Source organism: Lissotriton helveticus, chromosome 7, assembly GCF_964261635.1.
Source record: "Lissotriton helveticus chromosome 7, aLisHel1.1, whole genome shotgun sequence".
Taxonomy (NCBI): domain Eukaryota; kingdom Metazoa; phylum Chordata; class Amphibia; order Caudata; family Salamandridae; genus Lissotriton; species Lissotriton helveticus.
The window spans coordinates 759,838,168-759,861,374 of NC_136068.1; the positions used below are offsets into that span (position 1 = coordinate 759,838,168).

At 45.7% G+C, this 23,207-nt stretch overlaps 1 protein-coding gene across 1 annotated transcript in view; it reads left to right on the forward strand.

Moving 5' to 3' along the window:
* Positions 1–2,265: 2,265 nt before the first annotated feature.
* LOC144769114 (organic cation/carnitine transporter 2-like) overlaps positions 2,266–23,207 on the forward strand; it is a 739,817-nt gene continuing 718,875 nt past the window's right edge. Inside the window, exon 1 of the mRNA XM_078653116.1 lies at positions 2,266–2,929. Coding sequence (XP_078509242.1) covers positions 2,534–2,929 — 396 coding nt within the window. The 5' untranslated portion in view covers positions 2,266–2,533. The remainder of the gene's footprint in view (positions 2,930–23,207) is intronic.

Consider the following 23,207-nt stretch of genomic DNA (forward strand, 5'->3'; position numbering starts at 1 on the left):
CCTTCACCACCGCCACCTTCCCGGAGAGCTGGAAGCACGCCGAACTCAGCGCTCTACTCAAGAAACCAACAGCGGACCCCACCGAACTCAAGAATTACCGCCCCATCTCGCTGCTCCCGTTTCCGGCCAAAGTCATCGAGAAGACCGTCAACAAGCAACTGGCCGCATTCCTCGAGACGAACGGATCCCTCGACCCCTCACAGTCTGGCTTCCGAGCCAATCACAGCACCGAGACCGCTCTCATCGCTGCCACCGATGACATCCGAACCCTGATGGACAACGGAGAAACAGCGGCCCTCATCCTCCTAGACCTCTCCGCGGCCTTCGACACCGTCTGCCACCGCACCCTAGTGCAGCGCCTCTACAACGTCGGAATCCAGGAGAAGGCACTGGAATGGATCATCTCCTTCCTCGACGGAAGGACCCAGAGAGTCCGCCTACCACCGCACAAATCAAAGGCCACCGAAGTCATCTGCGGCGTACCCCAAGGATCCTCGCTGAGCCCAACCTTCTTCAACGTCTACATGAGCCCCCTCGCGGCCATCGCACGCCAACACAACCTGAACATCATCTCCTACGCCGACGACACCCAGCTGATCCTCTCCCTGACCAACGACCCCGCCGCCGCCAGAGCCAACCTTCACGAAGGAATGAAAGAGGTAGCCGAGTGGATGTCGACCAGCCGCCTGAAGCTGAACTCGGACAAGACGGAAGTCCTCATCCTGGGTGCCTCGCCCTCCGCCTGGGACGACTCCTGGTGGCCCGCCGCCCTGGGAACCGCACCCAAACCGACAGACCACGCACGCAACCTGGGCTTCATCCTGGACTCCTCCCTCTCCATGACCAGGCAAGTCAACGCCGTCTCCTCGTCGTGCTTCAACATCCTGCGCATGCTACGGAAGATCTTCCGGTGGATCCCCACCGAGACCAGGAAGACTGTCACCCAGGCACTCGTCACCAGCCGACTGGACTATGGCAACGCCCTCTACGCCGGAACCACCGCCAAGCTCCAGAAGAGACTCCAACGGATCCAGAACGCCTCAGCCAGACTCATCCTCGACGTCCCACGACACAGCCACATCTCCGGACACCTAAGAGACCTGCACTGGCTCCCGGTCAACAAGAGAATCACCTTCCGTCTCCTCACCCACGCACACAAAGCCCTCCACGATCAAGGCCCGAGCTACCTCAACACCCGCATCAACTTCTACGATCCCAAACGACACCTCCGATCAGCCAGTCACGCCCTCGCCGCCATCCCCCGCATCCGAAGAACGACAACAGGAGGAAGGTCCTTCTCCTACCTGGCCGCCAAGACCTGGAACTCCCTCCCGACCGACCTGCGCCTGACCCAAGACCACCTCGCCTTCAGGAAGAAGCTCAAGACCTGGCTGTTCGGGCAGTAGCAGCACCCCCCTCCCCCTAGCGCCTTGAGACCCTCCGGGTAAGTAGAGCGCTCTATAAATGTCTATGATTGATTGATTGATTATTTTCATTTTGTTTTCTTCCTCATAAAATATTTCCCAGCCCTTAATGAAGAAATCAGATTTTCATTTAAAAATGTTCCTTATAAGTGTTGACAAACGTCGGCATGCATGATCTAATGCTTCATTTCATTTATAATTATAATTTGGTAGCATTTTATTGATCCATTGTTTATTTTGAACGGTGTTATAAGTTTATTAAAGTGACTTCCTGTGATCCATTGGTATCAAACGGCATAGGGCATTCCTTCCTGTGATGTCATCAATGTACTAACTCGTTCTCCTAAGGATTTCAAGACTAGTGAGGACTAGATTGCAGAGTATTCAAGAGTAAAGAATTGGACAATATGGAATTTGTGTATGTTATTTCGGGGAGGAAGGGTTAGAAATAATACTTCGCTCTGTGCTATCAGCAGCTATACAAATGAAATGTAATCCAATTCTGAAAACTGACACCTTAATCGGTCCCGGTATTGAGTGAGTTGTCGCCCACTCCAACAATGATGTGTACGTTGGGACAGGAGTGCCGTAGAGTGCATTATATGGTGAAGTTGTGGGGCACACATGTTGACGGGACTGTTGAACAGCTGATGAGCTCGCCGGTAAAAAAGTAGGCTAAATGTCATGTTTGTTTAAGGCGCGTGCGGCAAAGCGCCCCGCTCCGGGTGACAGCTCTTTTGACAGGACTGTTGCTTAGTTACGTACAGAAACCCTGCTCCTCGGCCTGCGAAAGGGAAGGTGGCGACTGCGAGCAGGAATTGGAGGCGTTCTCTACCTCCACGTGACACGGGCTACGGTCGCTGTTACTAGCAGCACAGGCCATGCTGTGTCCGTGATAAGGACAGGGCCGCCCTCCTGTCCCCTCCCTCACCCAGAGCCGCAGGCTGCCAAGGCCGCCTCCCCCCAGGCCGGTCCGGCCCGCTCCCTCAAAACCCCAGGCTGAAGCGGGAGCTTCTCGCTCCAAGCACCTGCTCTATGCGGCTCTGCGCTGGGCTAAGCCTCAGGTGGGCGCCGGTACCTGGCGCCGCACTTCCGGCCCCCGCGCCGCCATGCGAGACTACGAGAAGGAGACTGCCTTCCTGGGCGAGTGGGGGCCCTTCCAGCGCACCATCTTCTTCCTGCTCAGCGCCAGCATCATCCCCAACGGCTTCAACGGGCTCTCGGCGGTTTTCCTGTCCGCCACCCCCGAGCACCGCTGCCTGGTGCCCGCCGGCGCCAACCTCAGTGCCCCCTGGAGGAACGCCAGCCTGCCGCTGGAGAAGCAGGCGGACGGGACCCTTGCGGAGAGCAGGTGCCGCCGCTACCGGTTGGCGCTTCTGACCAACTTCTCGGCGCTGGGACTGACCCCGGGGGTGGACGTGGACCTGAGCGAGGTGCCGCAGGAGAAGTGCCTGGACGGCTGGAGCTACAGCGCCGACGTCTACAGCAGCACCATAGTCACAGAGGTCAGTGTGCGCAGCGCCGCCTGCTGTCTGTGCTGGGTTGTACCCTCAGAGTAAGCGCCTCCCACTCCCTCCTTCATGCTCCCTTTTCTGTGGGTTGAGGCCCCATGCTCTCACACTTTGGCCTGCTAACACATTAACACTCTGCTTAAACAGGACCAAGTAAAAATGTGTTGACTTTGCGCGAGCAATGTTTATTTCTTAGACAAGGAAAGAAACCTTATTTTTCGGGTTGGTGTCACTTCACGTGTTTGTTAAAATGACGGTTAATCGGCAGAATTGGTGTAAATTACCAGAGTTGTGTTTTAAAAAAAATTGAGGCCCATATATATCATCTTAACTAGTATCCCATAAGTATCCGGTGCTTCATATTTTTTGGGCTATTGCTGCAACTTTTTTTTTTACAGTAACTACTCTTCCTTTTATTTGAGAGTACTAGGATTTGTTTTGATCCCGTTGCCTACATTTTCCACTTAATTTGAATATGATTATTAGATCAGTAACCAAGGTTATAAGTGTTCCGTCCACGCCAGCAATCACGAAACATTAAAACGTGACCTTTTCGGGCCCTATATTCACGTCCTTAACTTTCCAAGTGTAAACACTGATGTATTGCTAAAAAATGACAATTTAATAAACGTTAAGGTATTTTCTGCTCGATATGTTTTTTCTGTTTATATTTAAAGCTTAATCTCCCTTAAGAATGTTTGCTTTTTCATGGATGTTGTGTCTGTAGTGTTTTTTCGTGTACCACATTACTCTTGTATAGCTCACTCATTGAACCGAGGAGTCTCCAAGCGTTTGTAATGGCCCACGATTGAGAAGTCAAAAGCTGAGGCTGCGTTTCTTACTGTGCTTAGCAGTGTGTTAAAACGGTGTTCAGAATACAAAGTCTTCCAATTTAGGCCTCTCTGCTCAGCACATGGAGCAGTAGCCATGCGTTCCAGTTGTAATTGTAGTTGTGATTCATTGCAAATGTGTGTGAAGGTGGTACACAGATGTCAAAATATTGACAATACAAAAGTAAAACAAAATGCAGTGCTTACAGATGAGTGGGTGCGTTGTGTGTTAGGGAGTGTTGAAGTACTGGGGATGCAGATGGTGGATTTCAGAAAGCTGGTGGAGATAAAAAAAGGGTGTCTGTAAAGCATTCTGAAGACTTAAGTACCTTTTGAGAAACCTACCTTAGTAATGGTTAATTCAGTCTCATATTTTCAGAATGTACATTTTCAATATTAATTATTTAAACAAGATAATTGTTATTTATTTATCTCAAACAGCTAATAACTATTGGCAAATTCAATAAGCCTGCCTTGTTTTAAGCTTATATCAGTTGTGTTATATATTGGATGCAATGGCCCCAAAATACCGGTGAAGTGTCACACTACGTGAGCACAGGATTTTAGTTTACATGTCTAAACCACACCCTTAATTACGTAGGCCACGCCCCTTGGAAAGGATTCGTAGCTACCCTTCTTAGGCAATGCTCTTTTTGGATTCCACTTAAAATCTGTCAGTAGATCTAGACATGGGAATAAGTCTGCCATACGAAGGTTAATATCAAAGATTCTACACTTCATTTTGTACAAAGTCTATAAACGTTCTCTTAAAAAGAACTGGACTCAAAGTCTCTTTATTCTCCTGAAACAAGGTAACTTCAGAAACACAGACTGAACATGAAAATGGTCTGGTAGATGCGTAGCTTCATGATCAAAGGGTTGCATCTGTAATGTTTCTCTCCCACACTATACACTGAGGCCAAGTAGGTGTATACTTCTTTGACTTTATTCTCATAACAAACAAATATCCTGAGCATAAGGGCGCCGAGCGTCTGCACAGTGACTGCTCCGGTCGCCAACTGCCGTTCTCGCCTTTCGCGCCTTGCAGTGCGCGCCTACTGCGCATGCGCGCGCATCGCGCTCCTGTCTATGGCGTGACGCGTCATCGCGTTCACGCTCATAGACTAGAGCGCATCCTACATATCTCCCCCTTTTAACAATAAACAAAATAACTTTTTCCAAACTCTAACAGTGTGTCCATGGTCCCCAATGTTCTCTGGCTGGGCCACCAGTCTGACAAGCCTATGATCAATGTCCACTCATTTCAAAGTCTCTATATCGCGAGGGCACTGTGACTGCCCTGCCACTACGGGTGTGTCTTACCGGCATGTTCTCTTCGACCTCTCTTTCTCCACCTGATCTCGATCCCGCTCTCCGGTCTCCACTCTGAGTTACTCCCGTCGGCGTTACATCTATGGTTGTAGGGCCTGTGCTGGGATTTTCCATCTCACTGTCCTCTCCTGCTCCCTCTGGAAGGCCTTCATCACCCTGCACTGGTCGAGGCCTGGTTTCATGGAAGTCCCTCCGTGTCTCTATCTCCTCCAGTTTGGGCCATACGACTATCTTGTTCACTCTGGCCATGCGGTCTTGGGACCACACCCTGCCGTCGCTGAGGAGGGCTGCTCTACCTCGCACCTCCTTGACTTGTAACGGCTGACTATATTTGCTGTCACCTTTCTTTTGTAGGGTAGGGAGTTTAACCCTAACCCACTCTCCTTCCTCCAGCTCTGTTCCTTTCACATTTCGACGTTTGTCATAGTTAGCGGCATAGATCTTCTGGGCCTTTTCCAAATTGTGCTGAACCACCGCAGGGGACCATTTACTGGTGATGGTCTTCTCTCTCCATACTACATTGTCCCGAGTGAACGGATGGCGTCCTCTCAGCACTTGAAATGGACTGTACCCCACAGCCGTGGGGGTGATCCTGTAGGACCACAGCATACTCATCACCTCTGTCTCCCAATCCTTTCCCTGCGTGATGGCCGCCTGTATGGAGCCCATTAGCACACGGTTGAACCGCTCCACCTGACCGTTGCATGCGGGATGATACACTGCCGTGTGTTTTGACTCAATACCATTCCTCCTCATAAACCTAATCCATTTGTCCGAGACAAACTGCGGGCCATTGTCACTGAGGATGGTTTTGGGAATGCCTTCTCTTAAGAATACTGTCGTCAGGAATTTTAGAATCGTGTCAGTGTCCATGGATTCTTGAATGTCCACCTCCGGCCATTTAGAATACTTGTCCATTACTACACATAGATACTTGTTCACTCCTTTGCTGTCCAGGACAGGTCCCAGTATGTCAATGGCCACGTTCTCCCAGGGTCCCTGTGGTGTGTCAAACTTTCCCAAAGCCGGTCTGAGTGGTCTAAGCACTTTGTCAGCGCCTTGGCATTGGCCGCACTCCCTTACTTGCCTTTCAATGTGGACATCCATGCCTGGCCACCAATACATTTGCTTGACACGTGCTTTGGTCTTTACAATACCTAGGTGGCCCTCGTGCAGTAGAGTTAATAATCTGGGTACTAGTGAGTCTGGCGGCACGACCCTCTCGCCTCTATATATGAACACTCCCGAGTCACTCAGGGACAGTTCCTCTCGTATTTCATAAAACCTCCGTATTCCATCGGCCAGCCTCCTTTTGTCTGGCCAGCCCGACGTCAAATGTCTCTTTATCTCCACCTTTTCCACATCCTGATCATAGGCGGCCTCCCATTCCTGGATACTTATCGATCTCTCATGGTCCTCCATGCTTGCCACCATCTCTTCCTTATCCAGGGCATCCTCCGGCGCCACTTCCATCGCCGCAGCCCTGCTGAGATAATCTGCGACCCTGTTCTGCGTTCCTGGCAGGTATTCAACATCATAGGTGTAATCGAGCAGCTTCAGCGTCATCTTTGCTATTCTCGGGGTCGCCGTCTCATGACCCGAGGAAGTCAAGACCTTGATCAAGGGTTTGTGATCAGTTTGTAGCTTGAATCTCGTACCCCAAACGAACTGCCGGAATCTGCCCAAAGCCCAGGTGACGGCCAGCATCTCCTTCTCAATGACGCTGTACCTTTGCTCCGTCGGAGACAACGCACGTGAGGCAAAACTTATTGTTTCAGTGGCACCATCTTCCCTCACTTGTGCCAGGACAGCCCCTAAGCCCTTATCGCTGGCATCTGTTGTCACCACAGTCTTGCCCGATGGGACAAACCCTTGCAATGGAACAGCTTGGCTGATGCAGTCTTTGATCGTGTCAAATTCCAATTGCGCCTCTGAGTCCCACTCAAACTTGGTCTTGTCTCTGATGAGTTGCCTCATTCTGTACGTCCTGGTGGCAAAGTGTCTCACAAACTTACTATAATACTCGGCCATTCCAAGGAATGACCGCACTTCCTCCTTGGAGCTGGGCGCCTTTGCATCCTTAATGGCCTTCACATTGCGCTCCTTGGGTGAAATTCCTCTCGTGCTGATCTCATGACCCAAGTATGTCACCGAGTGGGTCCCTATCTTGCATTTGCTCCATTCCGCCGTTAGCCCCTTATTTTGCAGCACTTCCAGAACTCTCTGCAACTTCCTGTCGTGATCTCCTTTGGAAGAGCCCATCACCAGGATGTCATCCTGAAAGTACTGTACCCCCGGAATGTCCTTGAACAGCCGATGCATTAGCTTCTGAAAAACAGCCGCTGCGGACGCCAGGCCGAAGGGCATCCTCCGGAACTGGTAGCACCCAAAAGGTGTAATGAAGGCGGTGTACTTCCTGCTCGATGGATGCAGCTCAATCTGATAGTATGCAGACGTGAGATCTATGGTGGAGAAGTGAGTCACACCTTTTGTCTTGGCGAGCATCTCCTCGATTCTAGGTAGGGGAAACTTCTCCACTATGAGATTTTTGTTGAGTTCGCGGAGGTCAACGCAGAGACGCACCTGTCCATTTGGCTTCTTGACCACCACCAAGGGGGATAGCCACTCCGCACTGTCCACCGGCTCTATGATGCCTTGCTCCTCCAGCCTCAGGAGTTCCTGTTGTACCGCTCCGCTGGTAGACATGGGTATGTTTCTGACTTTATGCACCACTGGTACTGCGCCCTCCTTGAGGACCATTCTGTGGACGAACTTGTCCAGTTTCCCAACTGAGCCATCAAACACTTTGGGGTATGCAGACTTCCAATCTTCATCTCTCGTGAGGGGCCATTCATCTGTCAAGAGAATCTGCTCTTTACCTCCCGGGTTGAGTATGATTCCCAGATCTCCCGCGTCTCTCCACCCCAGCACTGAAGGACCTCTCTCTGCTATATACAGGGTGCACGTGGCTGATCTCCCTCTGAATTCAAATACGAAGTCTCGGCACCCCACTAGAGGAATGTCGTTCTCAGTGTACGAGATGGGTCTGATGTCCGGCGGCCATAGGTCTGGCCCCACCACAGGCACAAAGTCTTCTTCCCATATGGATCTTTGCACGATGGTCCAAGGAGATCCTGAATCGACGGCCACATGTACCTTCACTCCCCCTATCAGCATGTCCGTGCGAGGCTTATCTCTTCGCTTTCCCGTCACCTCTAACACTTGGTCCTCGATGCATAACACCAAATCGTCGTCTTCCAGGTCGTCCTCCCCGCTGACGTCCGCTGTGGCCGCATCGACGCACTTGACCGTGGATTTCTTCCCCTTCTTGCGGCATACTTTTTCAAAATGGCCGACCAGGCCACAAAACGAGCATCTGGCGCGGAACGCGGGACAGCGTTTATCCTGCGCCGAATGTGCAGCGCTGCCGCATCTATAACACGCGAACTTGTTGTCTGGACCAGGGCGGACTGTTTGCTTCCCTGTCCATCTCGAATCCTTCCTCTGCTCTCCATACACCCCTCTGGGTTTGCTGGGCTGGGGCGCCTCGTCTATCTTGTTGACCAACTGTCTCGGTGCGTTCTCACGTTTGGCTGCTTCTGCACCGCGTTTTGACATCTCGGCCTTTTTGACCATGGCCACCACTTCTTTAAGCGATGTCTCACTCTGCGCCCACAGTTTGTCCTGGACAGACCTGCACGTGGTGTGCATGACAATTTGGTCTTTGATATACTCCTCCTGAAGACCTCCGTACTGGCACGTGATAGCCAGGCGTCGGAGCGCCGCCACATAATCATCAATCGATTCACCAACCTCCTGCTTCCTTTGTTGGAAATTATACCTGTCTATGGAGACACAAACTGCTGGACGGTAATGGCTGTCCAAGTCATCCAGGGCGTTTTTAAAGACATCCGTTTCAGTCGCTCCCCTCTCCTTGGGCACCAGGTTCTTGAACACTCTCACCCCCTCCGGGCCCAGGTTGTGGAGTAACAGTCTCTTCTTCCTTTCCGGAGTGAATGCCCCTTCATTTTCATCTTCAAGTGCTTCAATGTAGTTTTGAAAGTATTCCTTCCAGTCTTCCCATTTTAGCTGTGGCTCACCCGGTCTAGGCAGGAAAGGGACAGGGGCCATCAGAGCGGACGCTTGATTCGCCATCCTGGCCTCGCCTCTGGGGTCTACCACCTGGGCACTGTGTTGAATGGGTACACCGGATGCTCCTGCACTCCCTGCCGTGTTCCCTTGCCCTCTGGGGCTACCTGGGGTGCTATCCCTTCTAGCCTGCGTGGGGTCGTCAGTTTGTGCCCCTTCCTCTGTCTTGGGGTCGATGCCTTTGGCTGCCAGGGTGCTGGCTGTGCTCTCCTTCCCTGGCCCAGCACTGACCTGGTTATTGGAGCTTTAATTGGTTGTTTTCCGTGCTTCTCTGCCACTGCCACGCCCTCTGCTCGTCTTTTGTCGCTGTTGGCCTTCTGCTGGTGGTGTGGGGCTGTCTTGGAGTGTCTGCTCCTGACCACTGTGCTCCTTGGTGTTCGTGGTCCCAGCCTCGTCGCCAATGTAATGTTTCTCTCCCACACTATACACTGAGGCCAAGTAGGTGTATACTTCTTTGACTTTATTCTCATAACAAACAAATATCCTGAGCATAAGGGCGCCGAGCGTCTGCACAGTGACTGCTCCGGTCGCCAACTGCCGTTCTCGCCTTTCGCGCCTTGCAGTGCGCGCCTACTGCGCATGCGCGCGCATCGCGCTCCTGTCTATGGCGTGACGCGTCATCGCGTTCACGCTCATAGACTAGAGCGCATCCTACAGCATCTTATCTACCGGGGTTCTGACACTTCGACTGCTCATTTTGGAGAAGAAAAAAGTGTGATTTGAATTTTGACTGGTACCAGCTTGGATTGGCATAGTGGGTGAAAAAATCCAATGCACTGTAGTGCAACATTTGAGCCATTACTAGGGACTGACACTGCAATCATTTCACTCTTAATCTTTCAGTTTCATTGTAATGCACTAAATGTGATGGCTAACTGCTGCTGACACGGTTTGCATTCTTGCTGTGCCCCTCACTGATGAGATTCAATGAGGCTAACACTGGCCTCGGACTACTTGTGTTCCCATCTAAAGAGGACCTGGTCTGTTAGTTTTGGCTCGACCAAGCCAGATTAGTACTTGACTGATCCATGTCAGAAGTGGCATAGTGGTAAATAAAATGGTCAAAAGGAGTTGAATTTAGCTCTGAGTGAATGCCTGAGGTTAAGACATTTGCAGGTATTCCACCCATCATTTTTGTTTACTTTGCTTACATTTGTGAAGGGATATTGGGGCGCAATAAATTCCATATTTAGTAAAACAGTAAGACCGATGGTACCTCCTTATCTGACACCAAACCAATCAAAGGCATGAGTAATTTTACTTCATGCCAAAGCACTCGTGAGCATATGACCACACTCTTTTGCCACTATTATAAATTAAGCCCCTCTACTAAACTATGTAATAATTCATTTAACACAAATAGTCTACATCCAACTATCCTCCTGTTGTTACCAATCTGCCCTCCTACATCCTTATTTAATAACTTTCACCTTTTTCATATTAGTTTATTCTGTTCCTTTAAGTGATTGCTGTTAAAAGAACCTCTTCCTGGCAATTTGACTGAGGAAAGCAGAGGGCATGTAATATACCATTGCCCTAGAATACAGCCTTGAACCCCCCATGTGACATACTTTCACTGAAATCACTGGGGTTGAGAAAGTTACATTGCATGCTCCTCCACCCCTTATAATATTACAGGAAGTTATATATATATTTATTGTAATTTATTTTCACATTTATATAGAAGCTGTGATTTCAGGATCATTTCATTATCATATACAAAGTAGAATTTTCCTAAAATATAAACTGATTACTCACCTTCTCTTAATTATTGTCTTTTGCATGAATTGCCCTAATAATAGTATGCTTTTGGTGCATCTTGTATACATATTATTTAGAACTTTGTAAGTCATTAGAACTTTGGTCATCAATTCAAAGATAAATATAAACAAATGAAGGGTCTAGAAATATTAACGTCTGAAACCTGTACAGTCAAAGTTCTTACCACATTTTTCTATTCACCGAGGTATTATTCTTCCGAAAAAAACATTATCCTCCCATTCGGTATACATGTATCTAGGATGGGCACTGGGCACTAGTGAGAAATAAGTTGCAGACAAAATTCCATCTTTAAACCATATAACAAGTCTTATTACTAATGCCCGTCTCCTATCAAGCACATTTCTTTTATATTTCTTCACATTCAGGTGAACTTCAGGTGAGAGTACCTCAATCTAGTAATTTAGTTCAATATGTTTAGCAAATTATGTGAGCATGGTCTCTTAAGCCCCGTTGATATCGGACGTTAATGTTCCTTCTAATAGGAAACAAATGATGTCTTTTAGTAGGAATGTGATGTGATTTCAATATTTGTAAAGCACACACTCTACAGGGAGCATCTCGGCACTAGTCACTGCTAATCAGAAAACAGCAGACTAATCTAGGTAGAGCTAGCACAAGTCAATCAGTGGAATCAACCAAACATAAACGTCTTAAGGGCTTTTCCGAAAAATTAATGATTCTTAGTACTTCAGATATGAACAGAAAGGTCACTGCGGTGTTTTGTGTATATTTTAAGCACTGTCATTGAGTTTAATCAGTTTACCATGCTGAAAAAATGAGAACTGACTTGAAGGGGTCTAAAATCTCTGTGCATAGAAAATCTTTCCTTGAGTCAGGACGTAACAAATTCGTAAACAACCCTATGTCTAAGGCAAAAGGCATTGAAACAGACGTGTCACTTTACTGGAAGCCTGTTTCCATCCGGGCTGCACAATTTGGAATCTTCTGCTGCTTTAACAATGAAGATCATGTGCGATGTACCCCAAGGATCATCCCTCAGCCTGACATTGTTCAATGTCTACATGGCACCGCTCGCCCACGTCGCCGACTGCAGGACCTCAACATCATCTCCTACGCTGACGACACCCAGCTGATCCTCTCCCTCACCAAGGACCCCCTCACCGCCAAATCCAACCTCCACGAAGGAATGAAAGCCGTCGCCGAGTGGATGAAGAGCAGCCGTCTGAAGCTGTACTCACACAAGACAATGGTCCTCATCCTCGGCTCCACCCCCTCAGCCTGGGACGACTCCTAGTGGCTGACGGCACCGGGAGCAGCACCGACTCTCTCCGACCACACACGCAACCTGGGGTACATCCTCTACTCATCACTCTCCATGACCAAGCAAGTCAACGCCGTCTCGTTCTCCTACTTCAACACCCTCCGCATGCTCTGCAAGATCTACAGGTGGATCTGATGCAGCGGTTCTCCAGAAATAATTTCTAAAACCATGTCATCTTTCCCTGAAGTACAAATTCATACATATACTCGACAGTGGGGCCCATTACACAGCGAGTTACTCACAAAACACTTACACTCCATGGATCGGTGAAATTCAAAGGATAGCTGCTGTATCATAGTGGAGTGTCTAAAACTGAACCAGATATTTATAATATTTACATCTGCAATTTAAATGAGTTTACCATGGTTTTCATTAGCAAACATTTATTTAGATACGTCACCTTTAAGGTTGACGGATCTGCTAGTAAAAATTTAGGCTTAGGAAAACTCAAGACCAGCTTAATTCTCCATTTAGACGCTGCTCTACTCGCTTTTTGCTTCACGGGGCTCTTCGGGCCCCTTTACATGTTTTTAAAACATTATTGTTGCTAATCTCAAATATATTTACTGGACTGTGATTTTGGGGGCATTTTTAAAAAATCTGTTTTTAAACGTTGACACTCTCCTCATTTGGCTTACCTGTTCTGGGGGGTCATTGTCCGCCCGCACCCCGGTCCACCACGGTTTTTACCGTTTGCTGTGGAGGGTGCACAGGCGGTGGCAGTTGCTCGTTGGCCGGCTGGTCGAAGGGCGGAGACTGGGCGGTTAGCGCTCTAGTGGTCTTCCTACTGTATAAGAGAGCGCCAAAAGAGCTTAGTCGGGTTAGACGCTGCTCTACTCGCTCTTTGCTTCACAGGGCTCTTCGGGTCCCTTTACTTGTTTTTAAAACATTATTGTTGCTAATCTCAAATCTATTAACTGGACTGTGATTTTGGGGGCATTTTTAAAAAAATCTGTTTTTAAACGTTGACAGTCTCCTCATTTGGCTTACCTGTTCTGGGGGGATCATTGTCCGTCCGCACCCCCGTCCACCGCGGTTTTTACCGTTTGCTGTGGAGGGTGCACAGGCGGTGGCAGTTGCTCGTTGGCCGGCTGGTCGAGGGGCGGAGACTGGGCGGTTAGCGCTCTAGTTGTCAGAAGCAGTACCTGAATTGTGGCTCCGCAAGAATGGTACAGCAAAGGAGATGAGATGCTGGCTCCCAATTCCCCTACACCCCAGGACCCAGTCAAGGCTGGACACTGAGATATGGGGGAAAGGGGAATGTGACGACAAACAAGAGAGACTGCCACACACCGAAGTCTTCTGCTTCCTTCTTGTTGTAGACTTCCTGTAAAGCAAGGCAACAATGAGCAACTATCCTAAGACTGTTTATACAACAACCTCCCCAAGACCTTTGCCTACCTGAAAGTGTGCGGGAATTAGCCTCTCTCTAATGTTGAATAAAGAACTAGTTGAAGTGAGATTTTGGAAGTAAAGGTAGACTCCTCTGCTCACTCTTGCTCCTTGTACATTGCCAAGATGAAGGATGAAATCACATGTGGTGGTAAGCACAAATATATATATATATATATATATATATATATATATATATATATATATATATATTTACTTGTAGGCTTGTGAGAATGTTCTTTATTCTGAATGCAGGCAACAGGTGCAGAATACTGGCTACGGCACCAACAGTTCAATTGCTGCTCAAGCTGTGTAGATAAACTGGAAACTTGCTACTAAGGAGCTATAAAAAGTCTTTAGAAAATGAAGTCCTGAACCCAGAACACCGGGAACAAATTTTGTACATATGCCTAGAAATAACTGAGATACTAGGAGGCTCCACTCACTGGAGAATAACAAAAGAAAATTCAGTTCTTACCCAGGCTCTCTCGCTGACTAGTAGAAGAGAGAGAAGAAAGGGTAACTGCTACCTTAACTGGATTGGAAACTTCCTCGCAAGAGATTCTGGAATGCGAATGAAGAGACTGAACAACTTCAGGCTGAAGCTGCCGAAGCTCTCAGGATACTGGAAACTGGACCGGAACCTTCCTCGCTATAAATGCTAGATAGCGAGCGAAAAGTCAATTAAACTTCGGGAAGATAAACCGAAGCTTTCAGGATTCTTGAAGGGTACGCAGACTGAAGAAAAGGCTGCTTCTCAGTCAGCGCGACAGTTGAAGTGCGAAGCCTTCAAATTTCTCGCGCACCACCAAACCGCTGTCAGCTGGGGAACAGGGAAAAGACTAGAACGCTAACTACAGGCAAAACGTGTCAACAGGGAAGAGGAGTCGAGTGTTCTAATCTGATAGGAAATGTCGGCAAAAGGATCTGGCAAGCCTCTGTGTCCAACCCCACGGAGAATGTAACACTGAATGACCATTTCTGATTCTAAAGATGGGAACTTGGTGTGTGTGTTGAGGGCAAATCTGCTCAGTCCTGACAGTACCCCCCACCAAAGCCCCCTCTCTAGGTTTTTGTGGGAATGTCTTGTGAAATTCTCTAACTAATCTGGGAGCATGAACATTAGAACTTGGTTCCCAGGATCTCTCTTCAGGACCAAAACCTTTCCAATCAATTAAATAGAACAGATTTCCACCTTTTCTCTTGGAATCCAGGATTCTTTTGATTTCAAATTCCTCCTCTGACTGCACCTGAACAGGTATTGAAGGTGAACTAAGTCTTAAATCTGGAGGACTTCGCTTCACTAAGGACGCATGAAAGGTTGGATGGATTTTCATTCTCTTAGGAAGATCAATTTTAACAGCTACTGGGTTTACTATCTTTAAAACTGAATAGGGTCCCACAAATCTCGGCTGAAATTTTTAATTCCCTCTCAGTCTCATATGACGAGTGGAAATCCAAACTTGATCCCCAGGTTTAAAAACGGGACCTTCTCTCCGTTTCTTATCAGCCTGACTTTTGTACTGATTCCTGGCCTTAATAAGATTTTCAGGAGCTAACTGATAGGTCTTCTGTAGATCTTTTAGAAGTTCCCCTGCTGCTGGAGCCTCAACCTCAACCTTCCCCAAGATCATATTTGGATGCCTACCGCTATTCAAATAGAAGGGGGTGAAACCTGTGGCAGAGTGAATGGAATTACTATATGCAAACTCTGCAGTACTGAGCAAAGAGGGCCATTCTCCCTCTTTATCCATTAACTACAACCGCAGATATTGCTTCAGGTCCTGATTAAGTCTCTCAGTTTGACCATCCGTTTCCGGATGAAAACTTGAGGACAAACGAGAATCTATGCCAAGACCAGCCAGAAAAGATTTCCAAAAACGAGACACAAATTGAGGGCCTCGATCCGAAATCACCACCTGTGGAATTCCATGCAATTTTACCACATGCTGAATAAACAAAGTGGCCAATTGAGAAGCTGTGGGAAGATTCTTTATAGGAACACAATGACTCATTTTAGTATATTGATCCACAACTACCCAAATTACTGAATAACCCTGACTGGAAGGCATGTCAACGATGAAATCCATCGACACAGTGTGCCAAGGAGATGGAGCTAGGGGCAAAGGCTGGAGAAGTCCCTGTGGGGACTGACGAGCAATCTTCCCTTTTACACACTGCTCGCACGTGGCTACATACTGTCTTAGTTGAGCGTCCATACCCGGCCAATCAAATTTTCTCTTCACAAGTTCTAGAGTCTTTTTAGCTCCCTTATGACCAGCCAAAGGATTATCATGGCATAATTGTATTACTTCTTTTCTCAAATCATTTGTAGGCACAAACAGTTTTCCTTGTAGATAAGGCATTCCTTCTCGGATCTGTCGATTTGGTCCTTTAGATTCCCATTGCTCCACACCTTCTCCTTTCTGGAACTCTTTTCTGATCTTGTCCTCCAAATCTTGAAAAGAAGTGGTTCCCACAATTTTCTCCACTGGGATGATGTGACCTTGCACGGACGCTTCTTGACCATCCATCAAACCCATCCGAGAAAGCGCATCGGCCTTTCCGTTAGCAGATCCAGGTTTGTAGGTTAGAACAAAGTCATAATCGGCAAAAAAGAGAGACCACCTAAGTTGCCTAGGAGTAAGGGTTCGGGCTGACTTCAAGAACTGCAGGTTTCGATGGTCAGTATAAACAGTGATTACATGCTTGGCTCCAAACAAATAGTGTCTCCACTCCTGAAATGCTTCCTTTACTGCCAAAAGCTCTTTGTCAGCAATGGAATAATTGATTTCTGCCGCAGAAAGTTTTCTTGAATGAAAGGCCACCGGATGGAGTTGACGGGTGTTCTTATGCCTCTGGGATAAGACTCCACCAATTGCAAGATTGGAAGCGTGAGCTTACACAAAAAATGGCTCATTTAAATCTGGATGCTGAAGGATAGAGGCCGAAATGAACATTTTCTTCAGATTTTGAAAGGCTTCTTCTGATTCCACTCCCCAGATGAATTTCTCATTCTTCTTTAGTAATCGCGTGATTGGACTCACCTTGTCAGAAACATTCTGAATGAAACGTCTATAAAAATTGGCAAAGCCCAACATTTCCTTGACTGATCTTGGAGCTGGCCAATCCTCAATAGCCTTAACCTTGGAATTGTCCATTGACACTCCTTCGGGTGAGAGTATGTATCCCAGAAATTCTACTCTGGTGGAATGAAACACACACTTTTCAAGTTTAACAAAGAGGTGGTTTTCTTGTAGACACTCCAAAATTTGTCTCACATGACAAACATGTTCTTCTCGGTTCTTGGAAAAAATCAATATGTCATCAATATAAACGACGGCAAAACGATCCAGGAATTCGCGTAGAACATCATTATGTAGTGTTGAAATGCCGCTGGGGCGTTGCACAACCCAAAGGCATGACCTGATATTCGAACAAGCCAAACCTAGTGCGGAATGCCGTCTTTCACTCATCACCCTTGGCCATTCGTACTAGGTGATAAGCGCCTCTTAAGTCCAATTTGGTATAAATCTGGGCGTCTTTTACTTGATCCAAAAGTTCCGAGATCAATGGTAAAGGATACCGATTCTTTTTAGTGACAAGATTCAGTGCACGATCATCTATGCACGTCCTTAAATTCCCATCCTTCTTAGGAATAAAGAAAAGGGGGGGGAAGAGACAGGGGACTGGGAGGGACGAATAAATCCATTTGCCAAATGTTGATCCAGGTACTCTTTCAAATGTTCATTCTCCGATTCCGAGAGGGCATAGATTCCACTACAAGGCAGGTTCGCCCCAGGTTCAAGTTCAATCTGACAATCATAATCTCGATGTGGAGGGAGTTTTTGAGCTTCTGTTTCACTAAACACTTGCTCCAAATCCAAATATTCATCGGGGATACTGGGAACTTCAATGGTGCAGACCATTTGAGAAGAATCTGCCAGACAGGAAGATGGAGTAACTTTTCTCTCTCCAAGGACTTGATGAAAACAATTCTCCAAACAATAACTGGAATCCAATTCCATAGATCTTTTGGCCCAATCTATCCGTGGATTGTGTTCCGTCAGCCATGCCAATCCTAAAATCAATTGGAACTGTGGAGCGTCTATTAAGCTGAAATTTAAGTAACTATGATGTTTTCCGGGCCCCACCAAATGGACTTCTTCCGTGTCGTAGATAATGGGACCAGATGACAGAGTTGTTCCGTCCACGGCCCGTACAGGTTCTGGTTTCTCTTTTCTGACAAATTGTATTCCTAAGTTTTTTGCAAATTGAATTTCGCAGAAGTTTCCCATCGCCCCGGAATCAATCATCACAGCCACTTCCTCCATGCGATTTGAACCAAAGAAAATTTGACTGGTAATTAACAAATGGGGGGCCGAATACTGTAAAGTATTGGCTAAGGATTGAATATCTGGAGTTGTCTCCTGAGCAGCTCCCACCAGAGCAACTCCGTCTACTGGTGGAGCCTGTCTTTTACCCATTGGTTAGTCTTGGGTTTCTTTGGACATTCCTTTACAAAATGGCCCGAACCCCCACAGTACATACACAATTTTCCCTGACGACGTTTCTCTCTTTCTTCTTTACTTAAAGGACCACGCACGGTGCCAATTTGCATGGGTTCTTCATTCATGGCTCCTTCGTTGCCTTTTACAACTTCAGTTTGCATGCGATCAAATCTGGGGGGGGGGGATTTGACGAATATCCTTTCTTCGTTCACTTTTTCTTTCTGATTGACGCTGATCAATCTGAAGGACCAAATCAATTAATTCAGATACTTCCGTGGGTCTTTTTGGAATCTGAGCCAAACCATCTTTAAGTTCATCCTTCAATCCTCTGTAGAAAATGGCTGCTCTCTTAGATTCGGGCCACTTAGTTTCTACTATCAATTTATTAAACTGTGCGAGGTATGCAACCAACTCACGATTCCCTTGTTTCAATGCCAGTAGTTCGTTATCTGTGGACTGCGCAACTGCTCTTCGGTCAAAAATAGGTAAAAACTCAGTTTTGAAATCTGCAAAATTGTACAAAATGGGATCATTTGAAGAAACTATGGGCATTGCCCATGCCGCTGCATCTCCACCCAAGTAAGACAGCATGAACGCCACTTTGGACTGATCTTCTTTAAAGATAATAAGCTTGCAAAGATAATGCAAGGAACACTGTGTAATAAATACCTGCGCCTTGTGAGGATCTCCCTGAAACCTTTCTGGAGGAGCCAAAGGGATAGTGGGAGACATGGCATGAACCACTTGTGTGGTCAATTCAGATGAAGAGGGGGATAAAGTCTGAGGCTTTTGTGTACCAAAATTTGGGCTAGGACTAACTGTGAGTTCATCTATTCTTTGCCGCAAATAACTCGCCTCCCTATTAGATTTTCTAACCTCCTCTTGTGTCTCACTTAACTGCTTTTGCAACCCCTCTAGAATACTAGCCAAGGCCTTGACATCAAATCCTTCCGCCATTACGGCCAAGCGAAACAATTGCGAGCACTTCAATCTGTCAGAAGCAGTACCTGAATTGTGGCTCCGCAGGAACGATACAGCAAAGGAGATGAGATGCTAGCTCCCAATTCCCCTACACCCCAGGACCCAGTCAAGACTGGACACTGAGATACGGGGGAAAGGGGAATGGGACGACAAACAAGAGAGACTGCCACACACCGAAGTCTTCGGCTTCCTTCTTGTTGTAGACTTCCTGTAAAGCACGGCAACAATGAGCAACTATCCTAAGACTGTTTCTACAACAACCTCGCAAGACCTTTGCCTACCTGAAAGAGTGCGGGAATTAGCCTCTCTCTAATGTTGAATAAAGAACTAGTTGAAGTGAGATTTTGGAAGTAAAGGTAGACTCCTCTGCTCACTCTTGCTCCTTGTACATTGCCAAGATGAAGGATGAATTCACATGTGGTGGTAAGCACACATATATATATATATATATATATATATATATATATATATATATATATATATATATATATATATATATATTCCGAGCAATTTCAAAAAGACACCGCACTCTTCTCGGATGTTTTCAAGCTTATTTAATCCATCTCAAGTAAAACTTCCTCACCTACGCGTTTCGAACAAAACTGTTCTTGATCACGGTAGTAACAAGTCCGTTTTTACTTTTCAGTATTTATACCCTGCTACCCAGTTGGCAATTAGGATGCATTATGGGAGGGGTAGTTTTTTCTAGGTTGAATTGCAACCTGTCAATTTCCTTATTCCCAAAGTTATAAGCCACATGTTCATGACATTTTATGGGTTGGTTGTTATTACTGGACTTAGTGCCTCTTGGATTAGAAGAATTAAATTCTTCTAATTTACATGATGTAAGTTTTTTATATATACATACTTACATGGCTATGTATGATTAAATACATATGCTGGGGTGATAGCTAAGTGCTATGCCCCAAGTCAGTGGCTTATGCTTTGGTCCGGGAGCATGACATTAATTAAAACAACGATGCAAACAACAAACATAAATTTCTCATTTTGTTCTAGTCAGCTTTGACCCTTTTCAAATTTCAAAATCTATTCAAAGTGTACTTTGAAAAGCTACTAAGACGCTGAGTTCAAGCATAAAGTATACAATTCTTAAATATATCAACACTTACAATTTTGTTATCTATCATCCCTCACATTGTATAAATTGGATATTGACCACTTATGTTCTGAGATAGTTATCATGATATCTGGATTACATTCATTATTTTTATTTGTCTCTTAGTTGGTTATAAAAGTCCTTCATAAGTGTACATACAGTTCTTCGTCCCCATTCAGACCCATGGGGATCTTCGTCTTGAATCTTATTATTAGTTTAGATTCCAAACGTCTGAGTTTTTGTAGGCGATTTCCTCCTCTTTCATTTTCTGGCACCATGGCTTTTATGAGTCATGAGGTGTTTAGCCATTGCATACGTTTGGTCTTTATTTTGAATAGCTCTAATGTGCTCTAACATTATTTTTTTAAGAGCACATATTGTCGATCCAACGTACCTTTTACCGCAGTCGCATTCAAGAAGATAAACAACATAATGAGACTCACATGTAATCTTATTCCGAATTTCAAAAGGTTGGCCTTTCGGATCAGTTAGGGATTTTAGGTTTTTTCCAATCTTACAAGCTTTGCATGATATGCATTTGGTAAAGCCTTTTTGTCTTTTTTCCAGCCAGGATTCTTCCCTTTTGTTTATGAAGTGGCTGTTGACTAAGGTGTCTCCGAGTGATGGTGCCTTTCTAAAGGAGATTAATGGTGCATCTCCGATCATATTTCCAATGTCCAGATCTTTTTTCAACACACTCCAGTATTTAGTGACTATTTTTCACACTTTCCTTAGAGTATGTTAGGATAAGACGTGGCTTGTCCTCTGTTTTTGTTAAGGTTACATTTTTCTTTTTTACAATCAATGTTTCAGTCCTTGTCTTTTTTCGTGCTCTTGTTTCTCCCAATTTGATAGTTTGCATACTATATCCTCTTTGAGAGAATCGTTGTGCAGTTTCAGCAAATTTTTGTTCCATTTGGATGGGTTCAGAGCAATTTCGTTTCATCCGTAGAAACTCTCCATAAGGTACATTTTGTTTCAGAGATACCGGATGAAAACTGGTTCCATGAAGGATACTGTTTGTAGAGGTCTTCTTTCGAAAGAGCGTAGTGTGTATTTTGTTCTCTTTTATATATACCTTTGTATCTAGAAAGTCGATTTCTTTTTCTTGGATATTAAACGTACATTGTAATCCCACACTGTTGGTATTCAAGATCGTTATGTATTCGAGCAACTCTTCCCTTGTCCCCTTCCACAATAGGAAGAGATCGTCAATAAATCTCAGCCAGAGAATTATCTTGGTAGTGTATGGCTCGTTTTCCTCTCTCCAAGCTATGTGTTTCTCCCACCAACCCATGGTGAGATTAGCATAGCTTGGAGAGAAGGAAACCCCCATAGCAGTTCCACGATTTTGGGAATAAATTCCATTATTAAAGAGAAACACATTGTTCGTTAGACATGTCTGTATCATGTCCAACAGCATTGCTGAATGATTAAGTTCTCCTATTGGTCTCTGCCTGAGAAAATATGCGATTGCTTCTAGACCCAATTGATGTTCAATAGATGTATAGAGTGATACCACATCTATTGTGGCCAGTAGATATGTAGGTTGCCATTCTGTGTCCATGATGATGCGTAGAAAGTCTCCAGTATCTTTGATGAAAGAGTTTAGTGTTGGCACTATGGGAGCTAAGAAATAATCTACATATGAGGCGATGTTTTCATATAGCGATCCACAACTGGATATTATTGGTCGAGCTGGGGGTTTGTGCAATGTTTCGTGAACTTTCGGCAGAAAGTAAATTGTCGGTGTTATTGGATTATGGACTGTTAGAAAGTTTGTTTCTTCTTGAGTCAACAAGCCATTTTCCTGCCAACGTTTTATTTGTTGGTGTATGGTTATTGTCATTGTCGCTATTGGGTTGTCTTTTAGTTTTGTGTAGTTGTTAACATCATCTAATTGTCGATTGGCCTCTTCTATGTAGTCTGTTTTATTTAGTATCACGATGTTTCCGCCTTTATCGGCTGGTTTGATTTCGATTTTCAGGTTTTCTTTTAGAGACTTAAGTGCTTGACGTTCTTCCCAGGAAAAAGTTTCTTTCTCACTGTTGTTATTATTTTTCATTTTGTCTAATTCAATGTTGATCAGGTCTTGAAACGCATCTATTCTGTTGCCAGGACAAAATTTTGATGGATTTTTGAAACTTGTTTTTGGATGCGTATTATGTGGAATTTCCATTTTTCTCAGTATCTGTGTTTCTGTTACTATATATATATATATATATATATATATATATATATATATATATATATATATATATATATATATTTATATTTACTTGTAGGCTAGTGAAAATGTTCTTTTTTCTGAATGCAGGCAACAGGTGCAGAATACTGGCTACGGCACCAACAGTTCAATTGCTGCTCAAGCTGTGTAGATAAACTGGAGACTTGCTACTAAGGAGCTATAAAAAGTCTTTAGAAAATGAAGTCCTGAACCCAGAACACCGGGAACAAATTTTGTACATATGTTTAGAAATAACTGAGATACTAGGAGGCTCCACTCACTGGAGAATAACAAAAGAAAATTCAGTTCTTACCCAGGCTCTCTCGCTGACTGGTAGAAGAGAGAGAAGAAAGGGTAACTGCTACCTTAACTGGATTGGAAACTTCCTCGCAAGAGATTCTGGAATGCGAATGAAGAGACTGAACAACTTCGGGCTGAAGCTGCCGAAGCTCTCAGGATACTGGAAACTGGACCGGAACTTTCCTCGCTAGAAATGCTAGATAGCGAGCGAAAAGTCAATTAAACTTCGGGAAGATAAACCGAAGCTCTCAGAATTCAGGATTCTTGAAGGGTACGCAGACTGAAGAAAAGGCTGCTTCTCAGTCAGCGCGACGGTTGAAGTGCGAAGCCTTCAAATTGCTCGCGCACCACCAAACCGCTGTCAGCTGG